The sequence below is a fragment of the Rhipicephalus microplus genome, chromosome 6 (assembly GCF_043290135.1).
Source record: "Rhipicephalus microplus isolate Deutch F79 chromosome 6, USDA_Rmic, whole genome shotgun sequence".
Lineage (NCBI taxonomy): Eukaryota > Metazoa > Arthropoda > Arachnida > Ixodida > Ixodidae > Rhipicephalus > Rhipicephalus microplus.
In genome coordinates, this window is record NC_134705.1 from 27,764,603 (window position 1) to 27,785,949 (window position 21,347).

Consider the following 21,347-nt stretch of genomic DNA (forward strand, 5'->3'; position numbering starts at 1 on the left):
CGCCAGGGCCGTGGCTGGGCCAAGACCAAAGCTTTATTGCGATAGCGCGGGTTAATGTAGCGTTGTGCGAGAGGGGTTAAGGGGAAGGGAAGGAGAAGAAGCAGTGGTGATAACGGCGGCTTCGGCTGGCGTGACGTCACGGATACATCATTCCGCTCCCCCTACGGTGAGTAACGGTCTGGGGGTTTGCGTTGCCGGCCCGAGCGACGCAACACCGGAGTTGAGGGGCTCCCGGCGATCTCGCTCCTTGTTGGCGCTCGCCTCGGTGTTCCTCCTGCTAGGGCCCCGCCGGCAGTTTCGAGGCACCGAGAGTCACCGACTTCTCCCTGGTCATGCTCCAACTCCCGTGGCTTCACCTGGTCGCTGTGGCGCCTAATGGTTTCCCCCTCCGGACCATCGGCATTCACCAGGCGGGCTCCGTCTGTCGATGTAATGCTGGCTGGAGTCCACGGCTCGCCTCGCCCGAAGTTCCTCACCCAGACTGGCTCCCCGGGCTGCCACCCATCGAGGGGGGGACGGTCAACTGGTGAGGGCGGAATGGACACTGCGTTGTCCAGCCTGGAGCGAAGATCGTAGCCCATGAGGAGTTGCGCTGGTGTCCGGCCCCCGGCCTGCGGCGTCCTGCGGTACCTGTGCAAAATCCTAGCCAGGCGGGTTTTCAGTGACCCTTGTACATTCTTCTTCAATGAATACTTCACCGTACGAACCGCCCGCTCCGCGAGCCCATTGGACTGGGGGTGATACGGTGCTGTTCGGAGGTGTACTATGTTATTCAGCTTCGTGAAGGTGTTAAATTCCCAACTCGTAAACTGTGGGCCATTATCAGATACCAGCGTCCGGGGCAACCCGAATGTACTGAACAAGGTGCGCAGAGCCTCTATGGTGGCGTGTGTGGTGGAACTCTTCATGGGTATCGCTTCTATCCACTTACTATGTGAATCCACCACAATCAGTAGCATGTGACCATCGATCGGCCCCGCAAAATCGATATGCAGCCTCGACCAACGCTCATCGGTTTCTGGCCACGCAACAGGGGGTTTCTTTGGGGGCATAGGGGCAGCTTGGATGCAACTGGTGCAGGACTTAACCATGTGCTCAATGTCATTATCGATCCGGGGGTACCACATCAAGGAGCGCCCTAGCCGCTTCATTGAGCAAATCCCTTGATGAGTATCATGCAGCAGACGTAACATCACTGCTCGGGCACTCTTAGGGACGATCACTCGATGGCCCCAGTATAGAAGCCCATAACTCCCCGTTATCTCAGCTTTCCGGTTGAAGTATGGCATCAAGTGCTGGTCCTTAGGCCCCAAATTTCTTGGCCATCCCTCCTGCACCCATTTTTGCACCTTTGCTAAATCGTCATCAAGCTCCGTGAGAGTGCCCAGTTGCTTCGCAGACATGACACCATCATTGAGGGTCTCCGTGAGCAGGACATACTCACCGTCCACAGTTTCTTCCTGCGTCTCTGGCTGGGAAGTTGCTGACGTGGGGAGTCGGCTGAGGGCATCGGCTGGAATGTTGTCTTTCCCGGGCTGGTGTTTGATGACGTAATCGTAGGCGCTCAGCAGCAGGGCCCACCGCTGGATTCGCGCAGCGGCCATCACGGGCACTGGCCTGTCTGGGTGAAAAAGTGCAACAAGCGGCTTATGGTCCGTCATCAATGTGAAAGTATTGCCGAGCAAGTATTGTCGGAATTTCGACGCACCAAACACAAGTGCCAAGGCTTCACGCTCCAGCTGCGAGTAATTTTTCTCAGCTCCAGTCAATAACCGAGAGCGGAACCCTATGGGCCGAAGTACTCCGTTCCCGACATCGTGTGAAAGCACTGCGCCTATTCCGTCCGGGGAGGCATCGCATTCCAGGACTAGCGGCTTGTGTGGGTCAAAATGCGCCAGAAAGTCTGCGGATTTCAGAAGGTCTTTCACACTGCTGAATGACTGCTGTTGAGCGGTATCCCACTTCCACTTAGCTTCCTTCCGGAGTAGTTGATATAGGGGTGCCATGGCGGTCGATGCATTGGGAAGAAACTTGTGGTAGTACGTTACCATGCCGAGGTAGGACCTTAATTCTGCGGAATTCCGTGGTGCCTGAACCTTAAGGATGGCGTCTATGTTTTCCGTCTTTGGTTGAAGACCTCGAGCGCTGATTCGATGCCCCAAAAAATCCACCTCTAGTTGGCGGAACTTGCACTTGTCTGCGTTCAGGCGCACGCCGTATTCCCGGAAACGCTTGAATACTTCGTGCAGGGTGGTGCAGTCATTGCGTTTCTCTGCCACGATGACGTCGTCTAGGTAGACCTGAACACCCGGAAGTCCCTGCAAAATGGTCTCCATACGCCGTTGGAACACGGCCGGCGCGGACGCCACTCCAAAAGGCAGGCGAGTAAAGCTGAACAGTCCCTTAGGCGTGTTTATGGTCGTGAGTTGCATGGCTTCCTCATCCAACGGAAGCTGGTTGTATGCCTCCCGCAAGTCTATCGTGGTAAAAACTTCACCGCCATTTAATGTAGCCAGGATATCCTCCACCCGTGGCAACGGATATTGCTCAGTGCGACAGGCTTTGTTGACCGTTAGCTTAAAATCGCCGCAAAGGCGGATGCAGCCATTCCGTTTCACTACCGGTACCACTGGCGCCGCCCACTCCGCATGAGGCACCGGTACAATAATACCCGCGCCCGAAAGGCGGTCCAGTTCCGCGTCGACCTTTGGCCGAAAAGCATACGGAACTTCGCGTGCTTTCCAAAACTTCGGCACCACGTTTTCTCGCGTCTCGAAGTGTACCGGTGGCCCTTTTATGAGCCCTAAACCTGGCGCGAACACATCAGCGAATTCTGCTAGCAACCGGTCCACGTTAACGTCGTCAGCACCGAGTAACGGCAGTTGCTCACCTGACGTGTTCACGTTCATTACCGGTGCCTCGAGCATGTGGAACGCTTGAATCAGGTCGCGTCCGCAGAGGTTTGGGCCGGAGCAACCAAGGACTTGCAAAGATCCAGCCGTCGACTTGTTTCCGCACGAAACCTTGAGCTGAAGTTGTCCCCGCACTGGAAGCCGTCCCAGGAAGCAGGTGAGTTTCAATGGCGAACCACGCAGCTTCGGCCACACTGTTTTGTTCCGCTCATATGTGGGCCACGTGATGACCGAAACCGGCGAGCCTGTGTCGACCTGCATGTTCACTGGAACCCCGCCACAATCCAAGGTGCGCACGATGGGTTGCGTAATGCCGACGTGGCCGATGTGACTGTCCGCTGCCTCCAGCGTGAACATACCGTCCGTGCCAGTGTCTTCCTCCCGCGACAAGGCATGTACTTGGCGTTCTGGTGGTACCACCCCGAACCCACTCTCACGGCGGCAACAGGCTCGAGCGATATGACCTCGTTGTTTACACTTGAAGCATGACGCCGAGCGGAAGCGGCAATCCTCGGGTCCGTGCCCTTTTGCTCCGCAGCGGTAGCACCCAACAATCTGTGGCCGGCTACGTGGGCGATAGGACTGGCCTCCCAGCGCATGCACACTTGCCTCAGCGGTGGGGCTTACTATCTCTTGCGCGTTGGCCTCGGCCATTTCGGTAGATATCGCAATTTCTTCCGCTTCGCTCCTCGTCAGCTGTGGTTTCGCGAGTAGCTGCCGACGCACTCCGACGTTGTGCAGACCACACACGATGCGATCTCGTAGCATTCTGTCCAACGAAGCACCAAAATTGCAGGTGTCCGCTATCTGTCGAATCGCCACGACAAAATCCTTGACCGGTTCGCCGGGCAGCTGATTGCGGGTGAAGAACTTATAAGACTGTGCTATCTCGTTCGGTTGCGGCGAGAAGTGCTGCTTAAGCAAGGCTATCACTTGTGGGTACGAAAGTTCATTCACCTTATCCGGAGCACAACGTCCGCTCAGTACGTCGACGGTGTGGGTGGACAGTGCAGTCACCAGCAGGGCCCGCTTCTTGTTGTCTTCCGTGATGCCATTTCCCTCAAAGAAGGCTTCCAGCCGAACCTGGTACGCGGGCCACTTGTCGCTCGCCTCGTCGAACTGCGGCGGGCTGGCGTATCCTCCCGTGGGTGCGGCGGTCATGACGGACGGAGTTGCCGCACCGCTTTTATCCCATCCTCGTCGCCACTGATACGAACACGCCAGGGCTGTGGCTGGGCCAAGACCAAAGCTTTATTGCGATAGCGCGGGTTAATGTAGCGTTGTGCGAGAGGGGTTAAGGGGAAGGGAAGGAGAAGAAGCAGTGGTGATAACGGCGGCTTCGGCTGGCGTGACGTCACGGATACATCATACCTTGTGTTGCCGTTTTTGATGACAAAAGCACGAAACGTTTGTAGATATACTTCACTGTGATTTGTTGTGCCCCACTCAGTGAATCCTTGTCACTCAGCATAACTGATTGTGATGCACCATTCCTACTGTGCTGCCGGAGGAGTCAACTGGACGAGAAGGTGCCGCTGTTTGGTTCGATGTATAGTGTGGGTCGCACATACTTGATGCCTGCCTATCTTGGCAACTCGAGTAGGTGAGTTTGACGCGGCACAAACGTGCCTGATGTCCTCGGGACGTGCATCAACAGCAGTGGTTGTCTTTCGCAAGCATTCCTTTCTTTCGAATTGATGGCAAGCTTGGCGTCACAAGCGCGGGTGCCATGTTACTTCGACTTGCAAAAAAAACACTCACCCCAGCTGCTCGATGTGTTGTGTATTACGGAAGCCGTGCTGATGCTGCCGCTTCGAGTCCTCTGTGCACGATTATCCAGCAGTCGGTCAATAAAGGGCTTGCACTGCTCCCGACTTTCTAGCTCTATACGTGTATAGGTGGGCAGCTCCTTTAACTCTGCATCAGATGTAGCAGCTGCCACGTTTGGCTCAAAGACATTGGCAGCAGACCGGTTTTCTCTTAGTGCCTGATTGTGCTCTGCATGTGTGTACGCCAAAATGATGTCGTACGGTAGGGCTTTCTGTAAAATGTCAATCAGCATAGCGGAAAAGTTAAGCGTAGGAACATTTAGCGCAGTTTGACAACGGATACTCAGCTGCACAGCATCGTAAAGTCGCCTAAGGCCGCGGACATCGCTTCCCGACTTGATGTGAGGTAGGTTGCGAAGCGCTGATAGGTGGTGTTGCTCGATCCGTTTTCGGCCTCCGAAGTGTTCCTTCAATAACTCGATGGCGTCTGCATAACAGGCTTCGGAAGTCTGAAAACCACATATCGCAGCTACCGCTTCACCCGCAAGATAATGACGTAGATAGAAAAACTTCGTCGTTGTTGACAATGGGTTGTTCCAGTGGACAGTTTGCTCAAACTGCTCCCAGAAAGCCGACCATTCATGTATGTCACCTCTAAATGTTGGCATGCCAAGGTTCGGCAGCCTTGGACCAATTACGGTTGGCACGTCAGAAGGTGATGGGTTTGCGTTCTGAGGAGCAGCCGCTGCTGTACTGTCTCCATGTCGCAAACCGTCTATCTTGCAGCGAATCTCAGGGAGAATGCTTATATCTTTGTCATTACACTCTGCCGCCGCGACATACTCAGCTTCGAGCTCCTCGTCCGCTACGTGCTCCTCGAGTGCATCATTAATCTTCGAGAGCTCGTTGTTGTTCGCTGACAAACGGTCATAAATACCTGTGAGCTTGGGCTTGTCCGTGATAGGGTCACTTAGCAGTGACCTTGCTTCTTGCAGGAGCTTGGTGTTCTGGGCTCGTCGAGCAGAGCGCTTGGTCTTGAGGCGATCGATCGGATCCGGTGTTGGAGTCTAGTTCGGTCTACGCCAATCAGGAACGATCCGTTGCAGTCCTCGCCGCCCGCAAAACGAAGCGGTCGAGTAGAAGGTCCCGTCGAGTCGTGCGATGAAGGAGACGTGTTCGCACGAGGGGTTTCGGCACCACGATGTAAAGGAGAAGTACCGATTCGCGAAGAAACCAGACCGAACGCCGTTTTCTGTTTCCAACTTCTTTCTCTTCTTTTGAAGTACTATCCTGCACAGGTTTATTTCTTTGCTTTTCCAACAAAGACTCCTTCCGGGAACTTCAGCGACAGCTACAGTCGCCGCCACTACTCAGTCATTTCGATGAGGACGCCGACACCGAGGTTCACACAGACGCAAGTGGCTTAGGGCTTGGCGCTGTATTGATCTTAACAAAGGACAGACATGAACAGGTCATCGCGTACGCCAGCAGGTCTCTTTCAAAAGCCGAATACAATTACTCGACAACCGAAAAGGAGTGTCTGGCCATCATCTGGGCAGTTACAAAGTTTCGGCCATACTTGCACGGCAGGCCATTCAAAGTGGTCAGCGACCACAATGCCTTGTGCTGGCTCGCCAACCTGAAAGACCCGTCTGGTCGCTTAGCTTGTTGGAGCTTAAGGCTACAGGAGTTTGACATAATAGTGGTCTACAAGTCACGAAGAAATCATTCAGACACAGGCTGCCTGTCAAGAACACCCATTGAATTAGCTGCACCTAACGACGATGACAATGATGGTTTTCTCTGGCTAATCAGCGCTAGTGACTTTGCAGACAAAAAACGCGCAGATCCCGACCTACGTTGCGTCATTGACTTCTTGGAGAGCCACACCGATTCACCACCCGGGATGTACAGGTGTGTCATTTCATCACTGTGCCTCCGCAATGGCGTACTTTGGAAGAAGAACTTTGCACCGAATAGGTCGACATACCTTTTTGTCGTGCCTCTCAATTTGCGGCAAGACATTTTGCAGGCGTCTCACGATGACTCGACTACCGGAGACCGCCGGACATCTTGGATTCGCTCATACTTTATCAAGAATCCGGGAAAAATACTACTGGCCGCGTCTCAACGCAGACGTTGTTCACTATATAAAAACGTGCCGTGACTGTCAATGGCGCAAGACCCCACCTGTTAGGCCGGCTGGACTCCTACAGCCAATCGACCCTCCAATGAAGCCCTTTCAGCAAATCGGTATGGACCTGCTTAGGCCCTTCCCGACGTCGTCCAGTGCGAACAAATGGGTAGTGGTGGCTACGGACGACCTGACGCGCTACGTCGAAACGATAGCGTTACCATCAGGGAGTGCACTAGAGGTAGCAAGATTCTTTGTGAGGAACATCGTTCTCCGTCATGGTGCACCTGAGGTCCGAATTACCGACAGGGGAACGGTGTTCACTGCAGAGCTGACACAACAGATATGGCGTTTCAGCCACACCTGTCATCGCCGTACGACAGCCTACCAACCCCAGACAAACGGCCTCACGGAATGTTTCAACAAGACGCCGATATGCTCGCTATGACAATGATATGACGCCTTTCAAACTTGTTCATGGCAGAGATGCTACGACTTTGCTGGACGCCTTGCTACCACACGTCGATGATGAGAACATTTACGAAGATGTTGCCGGATTTCTACAATGTGCAGAGGAAGCCCGCCAGCTTGTTTGAACACTGATGAAGAAGCAGCAACACGCCAATGCCCGACACTACAACTTGCGACGCCGTGAGCAGGATTTCCGCACCTGGTGATCGTATAATGGTATAGACACCAATTCGCCGTCGCGGTCTCAGCGAGAAGCTCCTCCGTTGCTACTTTGGACCTTAGAAGATCACACGGCGTCTGGGGCCGCTCACATATGAAGTTGTTCCTCATGGGGTTAGGCAATCTCAACGACGCCGGACGCGGCCTGAAGTCGTGCATGTCGTGCGCATGAAAAAGTTTTTCCAGCGTTAGCAGACTCACGGACAATCTTTTGTGATGTGTATATTTTTTCCTACACCAATTGTTAAAAAGCTTCCAGTTTCGTTTGTATTTATTACTTTGTAGCATCGGGACGATGCTCTTTTGTGGGGAAGCACTGCCACGTGCATTTATGTTGGTGCCCACTTCGTTGCACAGCACCACCCCCAGCTTATTTACAGTGTGGCGTCAGTAGCGCGTCGTTCCGTCCCTCGCACGCTGGGAATGCCTTTGATAGGCAGTAAGACCACGTGATAATCTGATTCTATAAAGTTAATTAAGCTGTCCTGTGTGTCTGTCCAATAATAAAAGTATCATCGAGGAAGCGTCTGTAGAGAAATGGCTGAATTTTCTGGGTTGATAGAAACTTAGTTTCAAGGTCATTCTATCAGTTTCTATCAACCTAGAAAATTCAGCCACTTCTTTACTGAAGCTTCCTCGATGATATTTCTATTATTTGGACAGACACACAGGACAGCTCAAATAATTTTATAGAATCGTTCAACGAAGTTCATCCAGACATAACGTTCACTTATTCATACTCAACAACTGAAATAAATTTTCTTGACGTTTACAAAAAGCCTACAGACAGGCAGCAATACCTTCATTTCGATAGCTGTCACCCTCGTCACTGCAAGACATCCATCCCGTACTCCCAGGCTCACCGATTCAAAAGAATTTGCTCCCGTTCCGAAGACTTTGAGGCCAACGCAGAGAACTTGCGCAAGATACTTTCAAAACAACATTATCCTTCTTCTATAGTCAACGACGCCATACACAAAGCGGCAAGCCTAGATCGACAGCAGCTGCTTGACCAGCAGAAAGAATTGAAACAAGAGGCACGGAAAAACTTGGTTCTAACATTTGGTAGCAACCCCCCTAACGTAAACAAAATTCTAAAGAAACACTTTAACATCTTACAACAGAGTGAATGGCTATCTAAAGTTTTCCCTTCCCCTCCTCGAGTGGTATATAGACGCCCCAAAAACATTAAGGATTATCTTGTGCGGTCAAAAACTGATAAAACGTCTATAACTGGATGTCAACCATGTGGCAAAGCCCGCTGCGAGGTGTGCCAACACATACAGGTAACCAACGTTGCTGAAAGCACACAATCTGATTTCAAGTACTTCATTATTTCAAACCTTAACTGTGACAGCTCCAATGTAATATACGTTCTCGAGTGCGGAAGATGTGGTATTCAATACATAGGACAGCTGACACAGCCTTTCGCATCCGCTTCAATAACCACCGTTCACATGTTCATTCACTTCAGGATCTGCCTCTGTCTCAGCATATTAACTGCGGAAACCACCCATTTGATTCCATAAAGGTCACACTCTTACAAAGCGGTTTCTCTAGCACAAGGGAACAGCGTGAATCATACATGATTTATAAATTTAATACATTTAAAGCTGGTCTAAACAACACTCCAGGCATACTTTCTTCAATTCGCGCTCTGGAAGATTCAGGTTAATATTTATCCCAACCAAACGTTTTAGTGTTCTTTTTTTCTTTCCTTCTTCTTTTTCTCTTTTTTTTGGTTTCCCTAATTATCATTTTTCTTCTCTTCTGATTTCGCTTGGAGCACGTGTTCGAGCGTGCGGCATGGGCACGCGCATTCCGAGAAAGATGGACCACTGTCGACAAATCCTCAACCCCCCCCCTCAAAGAAATCACTCACCAGACAACCAAGTAAAATGACACATTCAACCCCCGAGGTGAAAATTTGAAAAACAACCTCCAGTATATATTTAATATGCTTGAGCCACAGACCGGAGATCGTAGCTGCCTGGCATGTGCCTATCCTGCACTTGCGAAGCTTTAAGACGCGTTGCCCTTGTTTGTTGTTCTTCTCTCCTTTTCCCTTTTTTTAATTTATCACATTGTTTTGACGTAGCCCTCCTCACCAGGCTTCAAGAGCAACTATGGAGGGGGAGAACAGGTGGAACGCGATAGCGACAATAATCGCAAGGAATGTGCTTTGGTATTATTTACAAGCTACGGGGAAAGCTGATGAGAGGTGAATCTGAGGAGTCAAACTTTTTATCACTGGAATTCGCTTAATTTAGCCACCTGAACCAAAAAACTTGCCGTGATTGTATGTTGTTTGACCACTCGTTTTTGATTTTTTTTTTTACAAAATGCACCTGCCATTGGTAGTACGCACACGTGGTCGTTTGACTACTTAGTGTATAATGGGTGGTATTGCCACTGGCCCAGGTGCGTTTTTTTTTTAATGCACATGCTATGCGTAGTACGCACACGTGGCCGTTTGGCTGCTTATCAGTGCATGATGGGTAGTTGGGCCACTAGTATATGTATATCTTTCTTTTTCTCTCTCTCTTTTTTCTCTCTCTCTCTCTCGGCTGGACGATGGCATAAAAGCGCGTCGGAGCCTAAAAAATTTTGTCTGACGAAGATCGGTCTCCGATCGAAACGTCATCAATGAACAGTTTTTCAGAGGCATATACTTATTTTCTCTTAATTCTACGGCAACCGATGCCAGGCTCTTTATAATCTACGTGTGTATATATATATATATATATATATATATATATATATATATATATATATATATATATATATATATATATATATATATATATATATACATACATACATACATATCTAGAGAGAGACAGTGGACAAATTATTCAGTGATTGTGGTGAATTCACAAGCTTCCAATCTGCGGTGAGAGGCATAATGTTGCTTTAAGAAACACATACGAAAAAGAGAGTTAGGCCCAAGGACAACTGCTGCGCATGCTTATCATATCGCTTTCTCTGTGTTAGTTTCCGGCTATTTTCTTTATATTGTAGGAACTGCGATTCAATTGTACTGCCATTTTTACGCACCGTATTTCTGCTTTTTGTGCATGGATTAAACTGAATAGCACTTCAGTAAAAGCTGTTGGCAAATGGAGTAAGCCTGGTGGCACTTCGATTAAACTCATTGGATTCGATTAAACTCAAGGCCTAATTGAGTAGGAACTTGGATTGAGTATGTAGGCGCTTGGACTAAATGTTCGGAACATGGATTAAATAGTGTGGTGCCCAGATTATTTCAATGTCGTGGGGATTATTTAGGCTGGCAATGGGAAAAAAGGGAGCGGAAAGACCTGTAGTGTCACGTGGCAATAGAATGTCAGAGGACGAAAAGAAATTTCATGCCACAACTATACACATGTGATTAGTGCCAAGTAAGAACAAAATGTCACATGGCTAGGCAGTGGCACGAGTCATGTTACGCTATGTTGCAAACAACTGTTCATGGCATAATGTTCGTTCTGACGAAAACTTTGTAAGATGGAGTTCAATTAGATCACATTTTAAGTTTACTTAGTAACTTGTTTGCACTTATTCTGCGGCCGCAGATCGATGATCATGTAGAATAAAATTGCACTTGGGTTTGGCAGCTGTGAGTGGAAGCTTAATGATCATATTATAAAAGCACCACAATTGTCCTAGCGGCCATCACAAAAGCTCGGACTGGCTGGTGCATTGTATTAATTTGCTAGATTTTACTCATCAGTATCTCTGATGGCAATATCAGCGATGTGATGACAAGGTCATCATATTGGGCATCGTGATTATGCACATCACACATTTACTGCTCGTAGTTGTGACTATGCCTAGCACTACTGAGAAGGCCAATGCATAGGATGGGCTGAACTTGGCATGCAAGAATATTGCCTTAGTGGATATGCACTGTATTTCATGCATGTGTTTTATCACAAGCAATAAAGCATGTAGCCCACCAGCTCCAGTATTTTGAGCATTGGCTTTTCATGTCTCTACGGCCAAGCCCTTTTGCACCAACTGTTTAAAGCTAGCAATTTCATGCATGCCGAAATGCGAAGCCAAGCTCACTGTACACTGACTTTTTGTCACTTTGGCTAAGGGTTGCGCGCATCAGCGCCAAATGCACCACCCAGCACATCGAGTACTGGCTTCTCGTACCCCGTGGCTGAACACTTTATGGTCAAACAAAGGGCCGTCAGTGAGAGCTGGTGATGAAATTAAAATGCCCATGTAGCCACGCTTAGTATCGGGGTCAGCTTTTATGAATGTATCAAGAGAATGAAAGCTTCACAGAATAGCTTTCATGACACAAGTTGATAAGCGGGTTTGTATGAATAAGAGGGACAACTTTTTAATATCTATAAGTGATCTTAGATAACCTACTCAGAAATTTTTGTGCCTATGATGTCCTGGTCATAACTGTGGCTTTTTTCTAGGTGTTTTCTTCGCGAATAACCCTGTCAGTTATTTCACTTATTTGCACCATACATTCATAGGCTGCCACTGTGAGAGCTAAACTTTCTTAGCATCCTATAAAAATGATTCAATAAACTATTGGAAGCCAGATTGTTATGCTACTGTGAGGTTAATACAGGAAAGCTGGCTAAGTATCTCAGTATAGTATAGCCTTATTAGAGTAAAGTCTCTCTTTATCGTGATGTCTGTCATAGTAATTCTTTAAACACAGAACTTGATTCGTGATTCATACAACATGTTTACATATATCAGGAAAGGGGGATATGGAGAGGAAAAAAAAAAGACGAGTATCAGAGGTGCACCTGTTAAGAGGTGACATGTCTTTGAAATCAGATATTCTAAAGCAGAGCAATCTTTGTGCATATTAGAGATGTAAAAAGAAGGTGGGCTTTTAAAGGAAGTTTTCTTAATACTGTGTTTTTGACATGTTACTGTGCTTTAGAGCAGAGGTCTTTTTTACAACGTCATATGTTTTGATTGCATTTGTTATGTAAGGTTCTTTAAAACACACTGAAAGTTGCAACATGCTTAATTTTTTATTCTAGTATTCTAATAATTCTTTATGGTGTTCCTTGTTGATGGTGTTAGTGAGCTCATGCAGCCGCACAACAGAAAGCATGAACCAAATATCCGTGTGTTAAGGAAAAATGATTAAATTGATGTCACATCTACATGAATTTTGTTGTATACCAATGTTCAACAAACATTCTAATTTCATTTTGTAAATCACCAAGTTGTTTCTTCAGGTTCCATGAAGAAATAATATGGCACAAAACAGTTTTGATAGATAACTTTGAAAGCTTTATAAAGGGGGGCGTCGGAGAGCCAGTCTTAATCTTTGTACCAAATTTCATCAACATTCATCAACAAACAAGAAAGTCGTCACTGAAAGCCACATCCCCAACATGACTGAACAATGGTGTGGCTCACTGTGCAAGTTTATTCATGGAGAAGTTTCTGCACTTTCTTTGAACAACTCATTTAGCACAAGAGTGGAAACTTGGGCTAGTTGGTGCGCAGTCATATTTGCACGATGTTTCAGCGCGCGAACAAAGGAAAAAGCACAGGGTAGACAGAAAGAGCGCTGATCCAACTAACTTTATTTGACAGAGTGGCAAGAATATATACTGCTAAAAAGGATGATGAAAGGATCATTTAGCACAACAGCTTGAGAGACAGAGCTCACATTTGCACATATAAGTGTGTAAAAACTCAACCACAAGTTCTAGGCTAGCCTTTGAATTTAGGGTGTTGTGGGTGTTGTAGGGGCCAGCAGTAGAATTATCACTGTTTACTTTTTATGTATGCTGCATCTTTTCTATTTGCTAGTTAGCTTTGTTGGCGATATGTCCAGCCTCATGATTGGATGAAGCTTTCTCTGACGAACAGCTCTGGCATCAGATGCCTGCGTGAATATGAGCCCATAAGTAGAGGATGTTTATAAAAAATAAGTTTGAACTACACCCAATGGTAGCTTTCTGTGGTGAAATATTGTGGGCACATATTCGTCACAATAACCTCTGTTGTGCCAAGTATTGAAGAAAAAGCTGTAAAGGGGTTAAAGGGCAATTCATGTTTGCTGATAACTGCACCTCACCTTAAGGAGGTCTGAAACACTTTTTCAAGTAACCAGGGAATGAATTTACTGGAAAAGTTTGTTGCTTCAGGAATTCAACGCCGCAAGAATTTGAAGAATCCATTCAACGGGAGCGGAGTTGCAAAGATTTGTCGCATGCTGCAATTGCATTCTCTCTTCTCTTGTCCCTACAAAAGTGCTGGAAGCTAAGCAGGAAGGGATGGTAGGGGCAAAGAAAATACGTCAGCAGCGCCTCGTGACCTTGAGCACTTTTTATTTTCTTTTTTCTTTCAATGCGCAGCTTTTTCAGTGTGATAGCGCATGCACACAAGTCGCGGCCTCCCGCGGTGATCTCTCTAACGATTGAGCGCGTCATGTTCAAATCAGCCAATGGCTGATAGATGGGCTTTCTACGAGTGATTTTTGAGAGTCTTCTACATTTGTTTAGAAACGAGAAAGCAGTTTTCAGCTCGCTTTGATCATTTATTGTGAATTCCTGGCAATGCGCTGTGCTATATTTTTAGCTTGCGTGTTCTTGGGAGCCTCTACTACCGATCGGCAGTGTTTTCTGACTATGCTCAAAAAGTGTTGCAGAACCATTTAACATATTGAAATAGATATTTTTAATGTGCATTGCTTATTAGATTGTGCTTTTAGGCGTTGAAAGCATTCCACTACTTTAATAAAAGTCCTCAGTACCTCTTTCACCTAGAAGCAACATTGCGTAGTGTGAGGAAGATGATTATTTTTATGCAGGAAAGAAAAACAACGGCTCCATATGTCTCATTCGCAAAAACTCATGTGACAAAGTTTTCGGGATTATTTTGAAAACATTATTGATTAAAGTGGTAAACACTAAAGCTAGAACTAGTCATTTATATGGAGTGTCAGAGTCTGGGTGTCTACCAGGAGTTTGTGGTGGTTGGTTGTGCAATGTGTTGCAAGGATTGCCACATGTAATGTGCAGATTGAAACTTAGATTATCCACTTTTGCCGCTGCTGCCACTGCAGGTGTTGCAGCCATTGTTGTTTCCGCCGACTAACATTCCTTGTGGCCCATATTTCAGAGGTGGAGCCAAGTTCGCCGACGCAGAAAAACAATCCTGGATCCAAAAGTGAGATTCTCATCCATGCTTCTCGCTTCTCTCTCTTCTGCGTGCCCTGTCAGCCTGAGGGTCATCATGCACCCCTTCTGCCGCTGACTGCTTCTCTATCTCCTCACTGCTTTTCATGTCTCTCCTCCATGGCTGGATCTACGTCCTGGCCCACTGCTTCTGCTCTCCTGTCACGCTTGTTGTCTCTGCACAAAACTTCCTCTGCTTGACCCTTTTTGCTGCACTTTCTCGTCTCTTCTCTTCCAGAGTCTAGGCACGGGGGCCTCCGAAGGTGCTGCTTTTCTTCTTCTGCTTGCAGCTTCTCTTGTTGCATCTTGTTTTAAAAGCGCATTGCCACCATGCTGAGTTTTTTTACATTTGATGCCAGTCATTTCTTCAATCGTACCAGTTGCAAAACTGCATCCTGAAACTTGGACACGCCCAATTTTTGGGGGCCTGCAAACTGTCATGCTATCTGAGAGCAGCAATACAACATACCAAATGACAGCAGTGCTGCCATGCCTTTTGCAAGCTGCCGCACATAGAGCTGGCATTGTCGTGCATTTATTCGTTTGCTTTTTGGGCAACAGACGACACTACAATTAGCAGGCCCCCATGACTTCGGCCGATGACGAGTACGGACTCTGATACGGGGGGGTTAGGGGGAGTTTCTCAACTTGTATGATTGAAGAACTCAAGTTTTACCCACTACTACATAATTGTAGTAACTGTGGAATCCAAAGTGTGTTTATTATTTGGTGTGCTTAATCATTTACTAAAGCACCACCATATATGCTACACTCAAACCTCGTTAAAACGTAACGGGATATAATGAAATAATGAATATAACAAAGTAAATGAAATTCCCCTTGAAAGCTTCATTGAGAACCATGCATTTTAAACTTTGTTGTAACGAAGTATTATTGACCGGTAGATGAAAAATGAATATAATGCACTAAATTAGTCTATCGAATAGCCTATAAAAAACGGTCGTGGTGTGTTAAGTATATGGTTTTCTGTGGAGTTTGACGCTCGTTGGGCGCGGCTCTTTCAAAACTATCGTATCGATCTTACAGCCACGCCAGGCGCAGCTGACAGAGCCGTCCTCCTCACACAGCTAGCGGAGAGGATTTAGGAAGCGCTCAGCAGGTCACATGACCGAGAAGTGACGCCGCAGTGCAAGGCGATGTTCCTTTTTGTGCCTTAAAGATGGCGGCAACGACTGCGTCTCCGTTGCTACCCTCTGCACCTAGAAAGGAGGACTCTCCGCGCGCGGCCTTGAAAGAAGGGTCTCTACGTGCAGAGAGAGAAAAGGGAGAAGCGCGGCACAGGCGCGGCGCAGATCGGCATTTGAGAGAGAGCAAACATTCCGCCACAGTCTTTTCTTTCCTTTTCTTCTTTTCTTTCTTCGCCCGCGGTGTTGAGAGTTGCTGCCGCGGGATTGGGCATGGTGCTGAGAGTATTTTCGGAGTGTGGTATGTTCGAATTAACCATCGAAAGTGCTTGCGCGTTCGAATTACAGGGCGTTTTCGCCTACTGGAATACACATAGCTTTGACGGGACCTCAGCATGAGTTCAAATGAAGTGGAAGTTCGAATTAAGCGTGTTCAAATTAAGGAGGTTCGACAGTGTATTTTCCGTCGCTCGCGTGGTAGCGTAGCGGTACATCAGGCCGCGAGGCTGTTTCCTTTTTGCGTGCTTATAGGTGTGCGCCCGTCTGAACATACATTGCCACAAACTGTTATAATTGATATAACAAAATAATGGATATAGCGAAATAATTCTGGCTCCCCTTCAACTTCGTTATAACGAGATTTGAGTGTACTTTGGCATTGCCAAGGTGAATGGAACTAGATGTTTTAATAATGGCATTCATGATAGATGTACTATGATCGAAGTTACTTGCCAATGGGGAATGATTCCATTCGTGTTGTGTATTCAGCACAACCTATAATCGACTTGTATGTTGGTCGAGCAGGATTGTATTTGGAGGTAAGTCGTTTCTTAACAGCTACCTTAAATTTTCTGCTCCAAGTTAAAGTGTGATTGAGTGATAAAACTAGGGGTGTGAGAATATTTGAACTTGCGCATATTTTTGAAATATTGTTTGCTATTTGATTCGCACTGGATTTTTGACTATTTGAACTTTCCAAAGACAAACACAGTTATCGTCCAATTGGCAATGGCTCCTTCAGACTGCTGTAGTAGCAAATGTATTAACTCGAGAAAGTGTCTATTCTAACATGGAGATGCACTGCGGCGTTACACTGGCCTGGCACTTTCATATTATTAATAATCTTCGCCGCATTACAAATTGGTATTGCGGATAGACCCACAAAAGCACTGTTTTGAACCTATGGGATATAGGTGGGGGCTTTAATTAGATCTGTTTCGAACTAAAAAGCCCAAAATATTTGATGAAGATTTGCAGCATGTGAAATTTCAGATATTTTTATGCATTGAAATGCATCTTCTGGGCAGATTAGCAACTCTAAATTTGAAAAGAGCACACCCTTGTCTGCCAAATCAGTTGGACTTCTACGGAAGTTGAAGAGGGAGACATGGAAGATTCAGTCTTCTTCGATTATGTGAAAAGTCTTGTTGACACCAGATTGGTTGTACTAAATCATGTAAATAAATATAATTCGGTCTCTGCATAGCCTCATCATTGATAAAGAACTAGAGAACACCATCCACACAGCACTTTACCAACCTAGCCAAAAAAAAAAACACTTGCGTGTTCATTTTTCATAAGAATGTTCTTAGGCATCCTCTGCAACCTTGTTTCTATAGTTTTCACTTTGAAGTATTAAAAAATGTTAAACAAATGTTCAACCACTATTCAATTCTTTTTGCACTTATACTTTAATATTTCAATTCGTTTCACATCCAAAATTGTGCTGCTTGCAGAGCTCTGGATAAAACTTCTTCCCAGCATATTGATTGTGGTTGAATTCAGCTGTATTAAAAGACATCACTGACTTGCTGTATCAACAGTAAATGAGCCCTATGAGAAGCTTGCCCTTCTTGAGCTTAGGCTACCAGCATGGAGGCTTTAATTGTCAGCTGCTGCTTTGTGCAAAGATCACGGCTAGCCACAGAGGCCTTTCGGACTAAAGAATTGCTGGCTACCAGGGATAAGTACCTTCCTGCGTAGCACGGTTAGTAGAGCTTGGGATATCTTATTCGACGGGTTCAGATCCAACCGAAGGAAAGGGTGATTTTTCATCCACATTGATTCATTTCAGTTCACATCACAGTTAAACACAACAATAATGGCCCCTGTGCTTTCCCTGGCCTTAATGTGATTGTGTCACTCAAGTATGCTACAACTCTGCTGGAACTCCCTGTTAGACGTTGTGCCAAAACCACTTCATTAATTTTTCAGTTGGTGTTGCATAACGAAAGGAAGAAACAGCAGTTAAACATCATGGACAGAGATAAAACAGCCCACAGTACACTCATAATATATTGTTCCTTCTCTGTTCACATCATATAAGCACTGTCATTTCCCTTCGTTATGCAACACCAACTGGCCTGGTATTACTCATCACTTTGCTACCTTGTGCGTCCAAAAGAGAAGCCTGTTTGCTTTTTATGCCTGGGCATGAATACGATACTGGCTCATTCGTTGTCACAGATAAGCTAGTGGTGTGCCATGAAATGGCTGTTCACAGCCTGTCTGCAAACCAAGTCTCCAGAGTCTCAGAAACCTCCGAGTCTCAAGTAGCCTCAGTTCTTGGTTCGATTTGAGTTAACGAAACGAGATTTCTGGTAAAGATAGGGGATTGACACAAGAAGTTCTCTAACAAGAACTGTTGCTGGAAATGATGCTTTGACAAGTGACAAGGAGGCTTGTCACTGCTTTCCTTAGACGTATTCTAAATTAACTCTTCCCTACCATCTATGTGGAACGAGAGGGATAGGTGTGCTTGCTCTGATCCCCCACTGATGGCAGCAACTGCAAATCAACTCCTACCAAATTCCACGCATACATGTACTCATATGCCTAGTAAGCCCACTCACTAGATGCTGTGGTAAGTTATGTAATATGGGGGCTGTCAGAAGGAGAAGCTTTCCTTGAAAGGCAGTGCTATTCTGTTCTAGCCCAGACATCCAACTACAAGTTCGCGAAAGAGCTCAGAAGGTGGCCATCGGGCTTGCCTGAAAAAGCCATGCCCAATGCTGATGAAATGAAGTTTTTGCTGCTTACCAATTTTTAGAAACACTGCTAAGATCAGCACTTGTTGCCCTGATGAAGACAAACTCTAATGCCTAAAACATTGGCTCCAGCAACGTTCCTGTGTGATGCATCTTGTGTAGCACAGCAATAATGCATCTCGTCCATATCCTGTTGGGGCCATGCACCTCTGGTTCCCTGCTTGATAGTGCATCACATAAAAAAAGTTTTATTTACTTAAATGCACTAAAACAAGGCTTGTGGTAATAGGGATATCGGTCGAATAATTTCGAATTGAATTCGCATAGTATACCGTATTTACTCGCCTAATGAACGCACTTTTTTTATGGAAAAATTGGAGCAATGTTGGGGGTGTGTTTATTACGCGGGGTAAACTTTATAGAAACTTTTTTGGGAGAAGGAAAAAATGCGGTAATACAAAAAAACAAGGTCGCTTAGCCTTTCGCAATTTACGTACGTGTATACTGTTTGGAAACAGCTTGTTTGTAGCACTTTACTCATCTTCGGTGGTTGATGACACTATCTTCTGCAAGCTGTCCCCGGCCCGCCTGCGCACGCCATAAAAATGCTTTGTGACTATCTTTTCTCGCAATCGTTTAACTACAACAGTGGTATCTGCTTGTGATCTCGAGGGGTGCACAAAAGCGTGCACTTGCAGGGGTACGGGTGACTGAAGGGACAGTTAGAGTGAAAAAAAAAAAGTAGGCTAAAAAAAGAAAAGTGGGAAATCACAAGAAGCGACTGACGTGGGTTGGCGCAGGCAGTTTGGTCACCTTCGCTTGCTGTGTGCATATCAGCTGCGATGTCTCTACACTTGCACCAGAAGGGCGATGGGGGGGGGGGGGAGCGAGCAGAGATGGTTGAGGGGAATCGACAAAGCAATAAAAAACGGAAGAAAGCCAACGGGTCAAGAGTTGTCAGCTGTCGGTTAGTGGGAGTGCAGTGGATGAATGTAGGGGATGCTGATTAGCGCTCGTCTACTTTTTGTCCTTTTGTCGTCGTTTTGTACTCGCGCTATAACTATCCACGTGTTATACTGCCACACTTCTAAGTAGGGGATGTGTTTATTACAAATAAAAACAAAAGCAATACAGCATGCGGTAATGGCCGAAGGGAGCAAGCCAAGGTGGTCGAGTTGGTAAAGTAATCAAAAACGGAAGAGATCAAACGAGTGAGGAGGCCCCAGGTGTCGGTGAGTAGGACTGCAGCGGATCAATGTAAGGGGTGTGTTTATTACGCAGGGAGAAAAAAATCCAAATTTCGATGACTGAAGTTGGAGTGCGCTTATTATATGAGTGCGTTCATTATGTAAGTAAATATAGCCTAATAATTGTATAGGTAAATATCACATTTTATGAGGACAAATGAGTATATTTGTCATGAGCCAACTAAGCCACACAACATAAAAAAAGACATTTATAAAACACATGTGCAAATGCCATTCTTTTTGGTGCAAAGAAAGTGGAACAAAGTTTTATTAAATGCAAAGCATTTCTTAGTGAACTTCAGCGACTTTGAGCGTATTCAACATTTATTCAACATTCATTCAGCATTGTTTATTTCGCAGGAGAAAAAATACAGAATTTTTTTCCTGCGGGAGGCAAAGACTAAAGGCTAAAAGCCTGACGAGGTCTCGCGCCCTATTAACCAAAAAATAGTCTGCATCAGTGACATATACATTTACACATCAGCAACATAAATCTGTATACATCGGTTACATATTTCATTGTTAGAAGATACTGCCATGCCATAATATATTTCTTTCATATAATCAAAATAATCAAACATTCAGAACACGCATTTTTGGCATATACAAACAGAAGCACATATTTTAAAATACGCTATGTTCTACACATTGTTGGAGCAAATCCCATTTTACAATCACAGTGAACAATCAGAAAAATACATAGAAAGAGAGCGTACCATTACTTTTACGTGTAGATGACTATGGGTCTACAATGACGTCAGTCGAAAAAAGGAGTGATTTAAGATGAGATTTAAATGGTTTAGATTTCAGTGTAAAATCTATATTCGATTCGTGAAGGTTTAGCAACTGAATAACTTTGTATTCAATGTTCTGCTTTCCGTAATTCGTGCGTGTTTTCTTAGTTTTGCGGGAAAATTTTGTGAAGCCACATTTAGTTGATACAGTTCGTGGGTAGAAATCCTGTAGTTGATGTTTATGAATATGTTGCATCAGCCTAAAATTATAAACTTTTCTAACAGGCAGAATTTCGTGTTTGAGAAAAAGTGTTTCAATGTCTAGGTCCTCTGTACGAGACGATATCATTGGTCGAACAACCCTTTATTGCCTATAGTGACGAGTTTAAGTAGGCCAGGCGGGTGACGTCACGCTTACGTAGGAGCGACAGCTTGCGCTCGCTATCGCGGCCGTGCCAACTCGGTTACATCTTCCTTTCCTTGGGGCAATATAGGTCGCTCTGGCATGGGGTACCGACGAGGCTCGCGACGTTCCCGAGTGCTTCTTCGTG

At 46.1% G+C, this 21,347-nt stretch overlaps 2 protein-coding genes across 2 annotated transcripts in view; one reads left to right on the forward strand and one right to left on the reverse strand.

Moving 5' to 3' along the window:
- The window catches only part of norpA (no receptor potential A), a 553,315-nt gene that overhangs the window by 289,613 nt on the left and 242,355 nt on the right, over positions 1 to 21,347 (forward strand). The window lies entirely within an intron of this gene.
- On the reverse strand, positions 16 to 4,132 carry LOC119179608 (uncharacterized). The gene is made up of 2 exons (XM_075865690.1): positions 1,709 to 4,132; positions 16 to 1,646 (listed from the first exon to the last, which is right to left on the reverse strand). Exons 1-2 carry the CDS (start codon positions 4,071 to 4,073, stop codon positions 1,441 to 1,443), a joined length of 2,571 nt encoding a protein of 856 aa, XP_075721805.1. The 5' UTR covers positions 4,074 to 4,132; the 3' UTR covers positions 16 to 1,440.

Coding starts and splice junctions, on each gene's coding strand:
- LOC119179608 (XM_075865690.1), bottom strand. CDS start 4,073: ATGACCGCCGCACCCACGGGAGGATACGCCAGCCCGCCGCAGTTCGAC. Junction 1,647..1,708: donor AGCCTTGGCACTTGTGTTTG/GTGCGTCGAAAT, acceptor ACGGACCATAAG/CCGCTTGTTGCACTTTTTCA.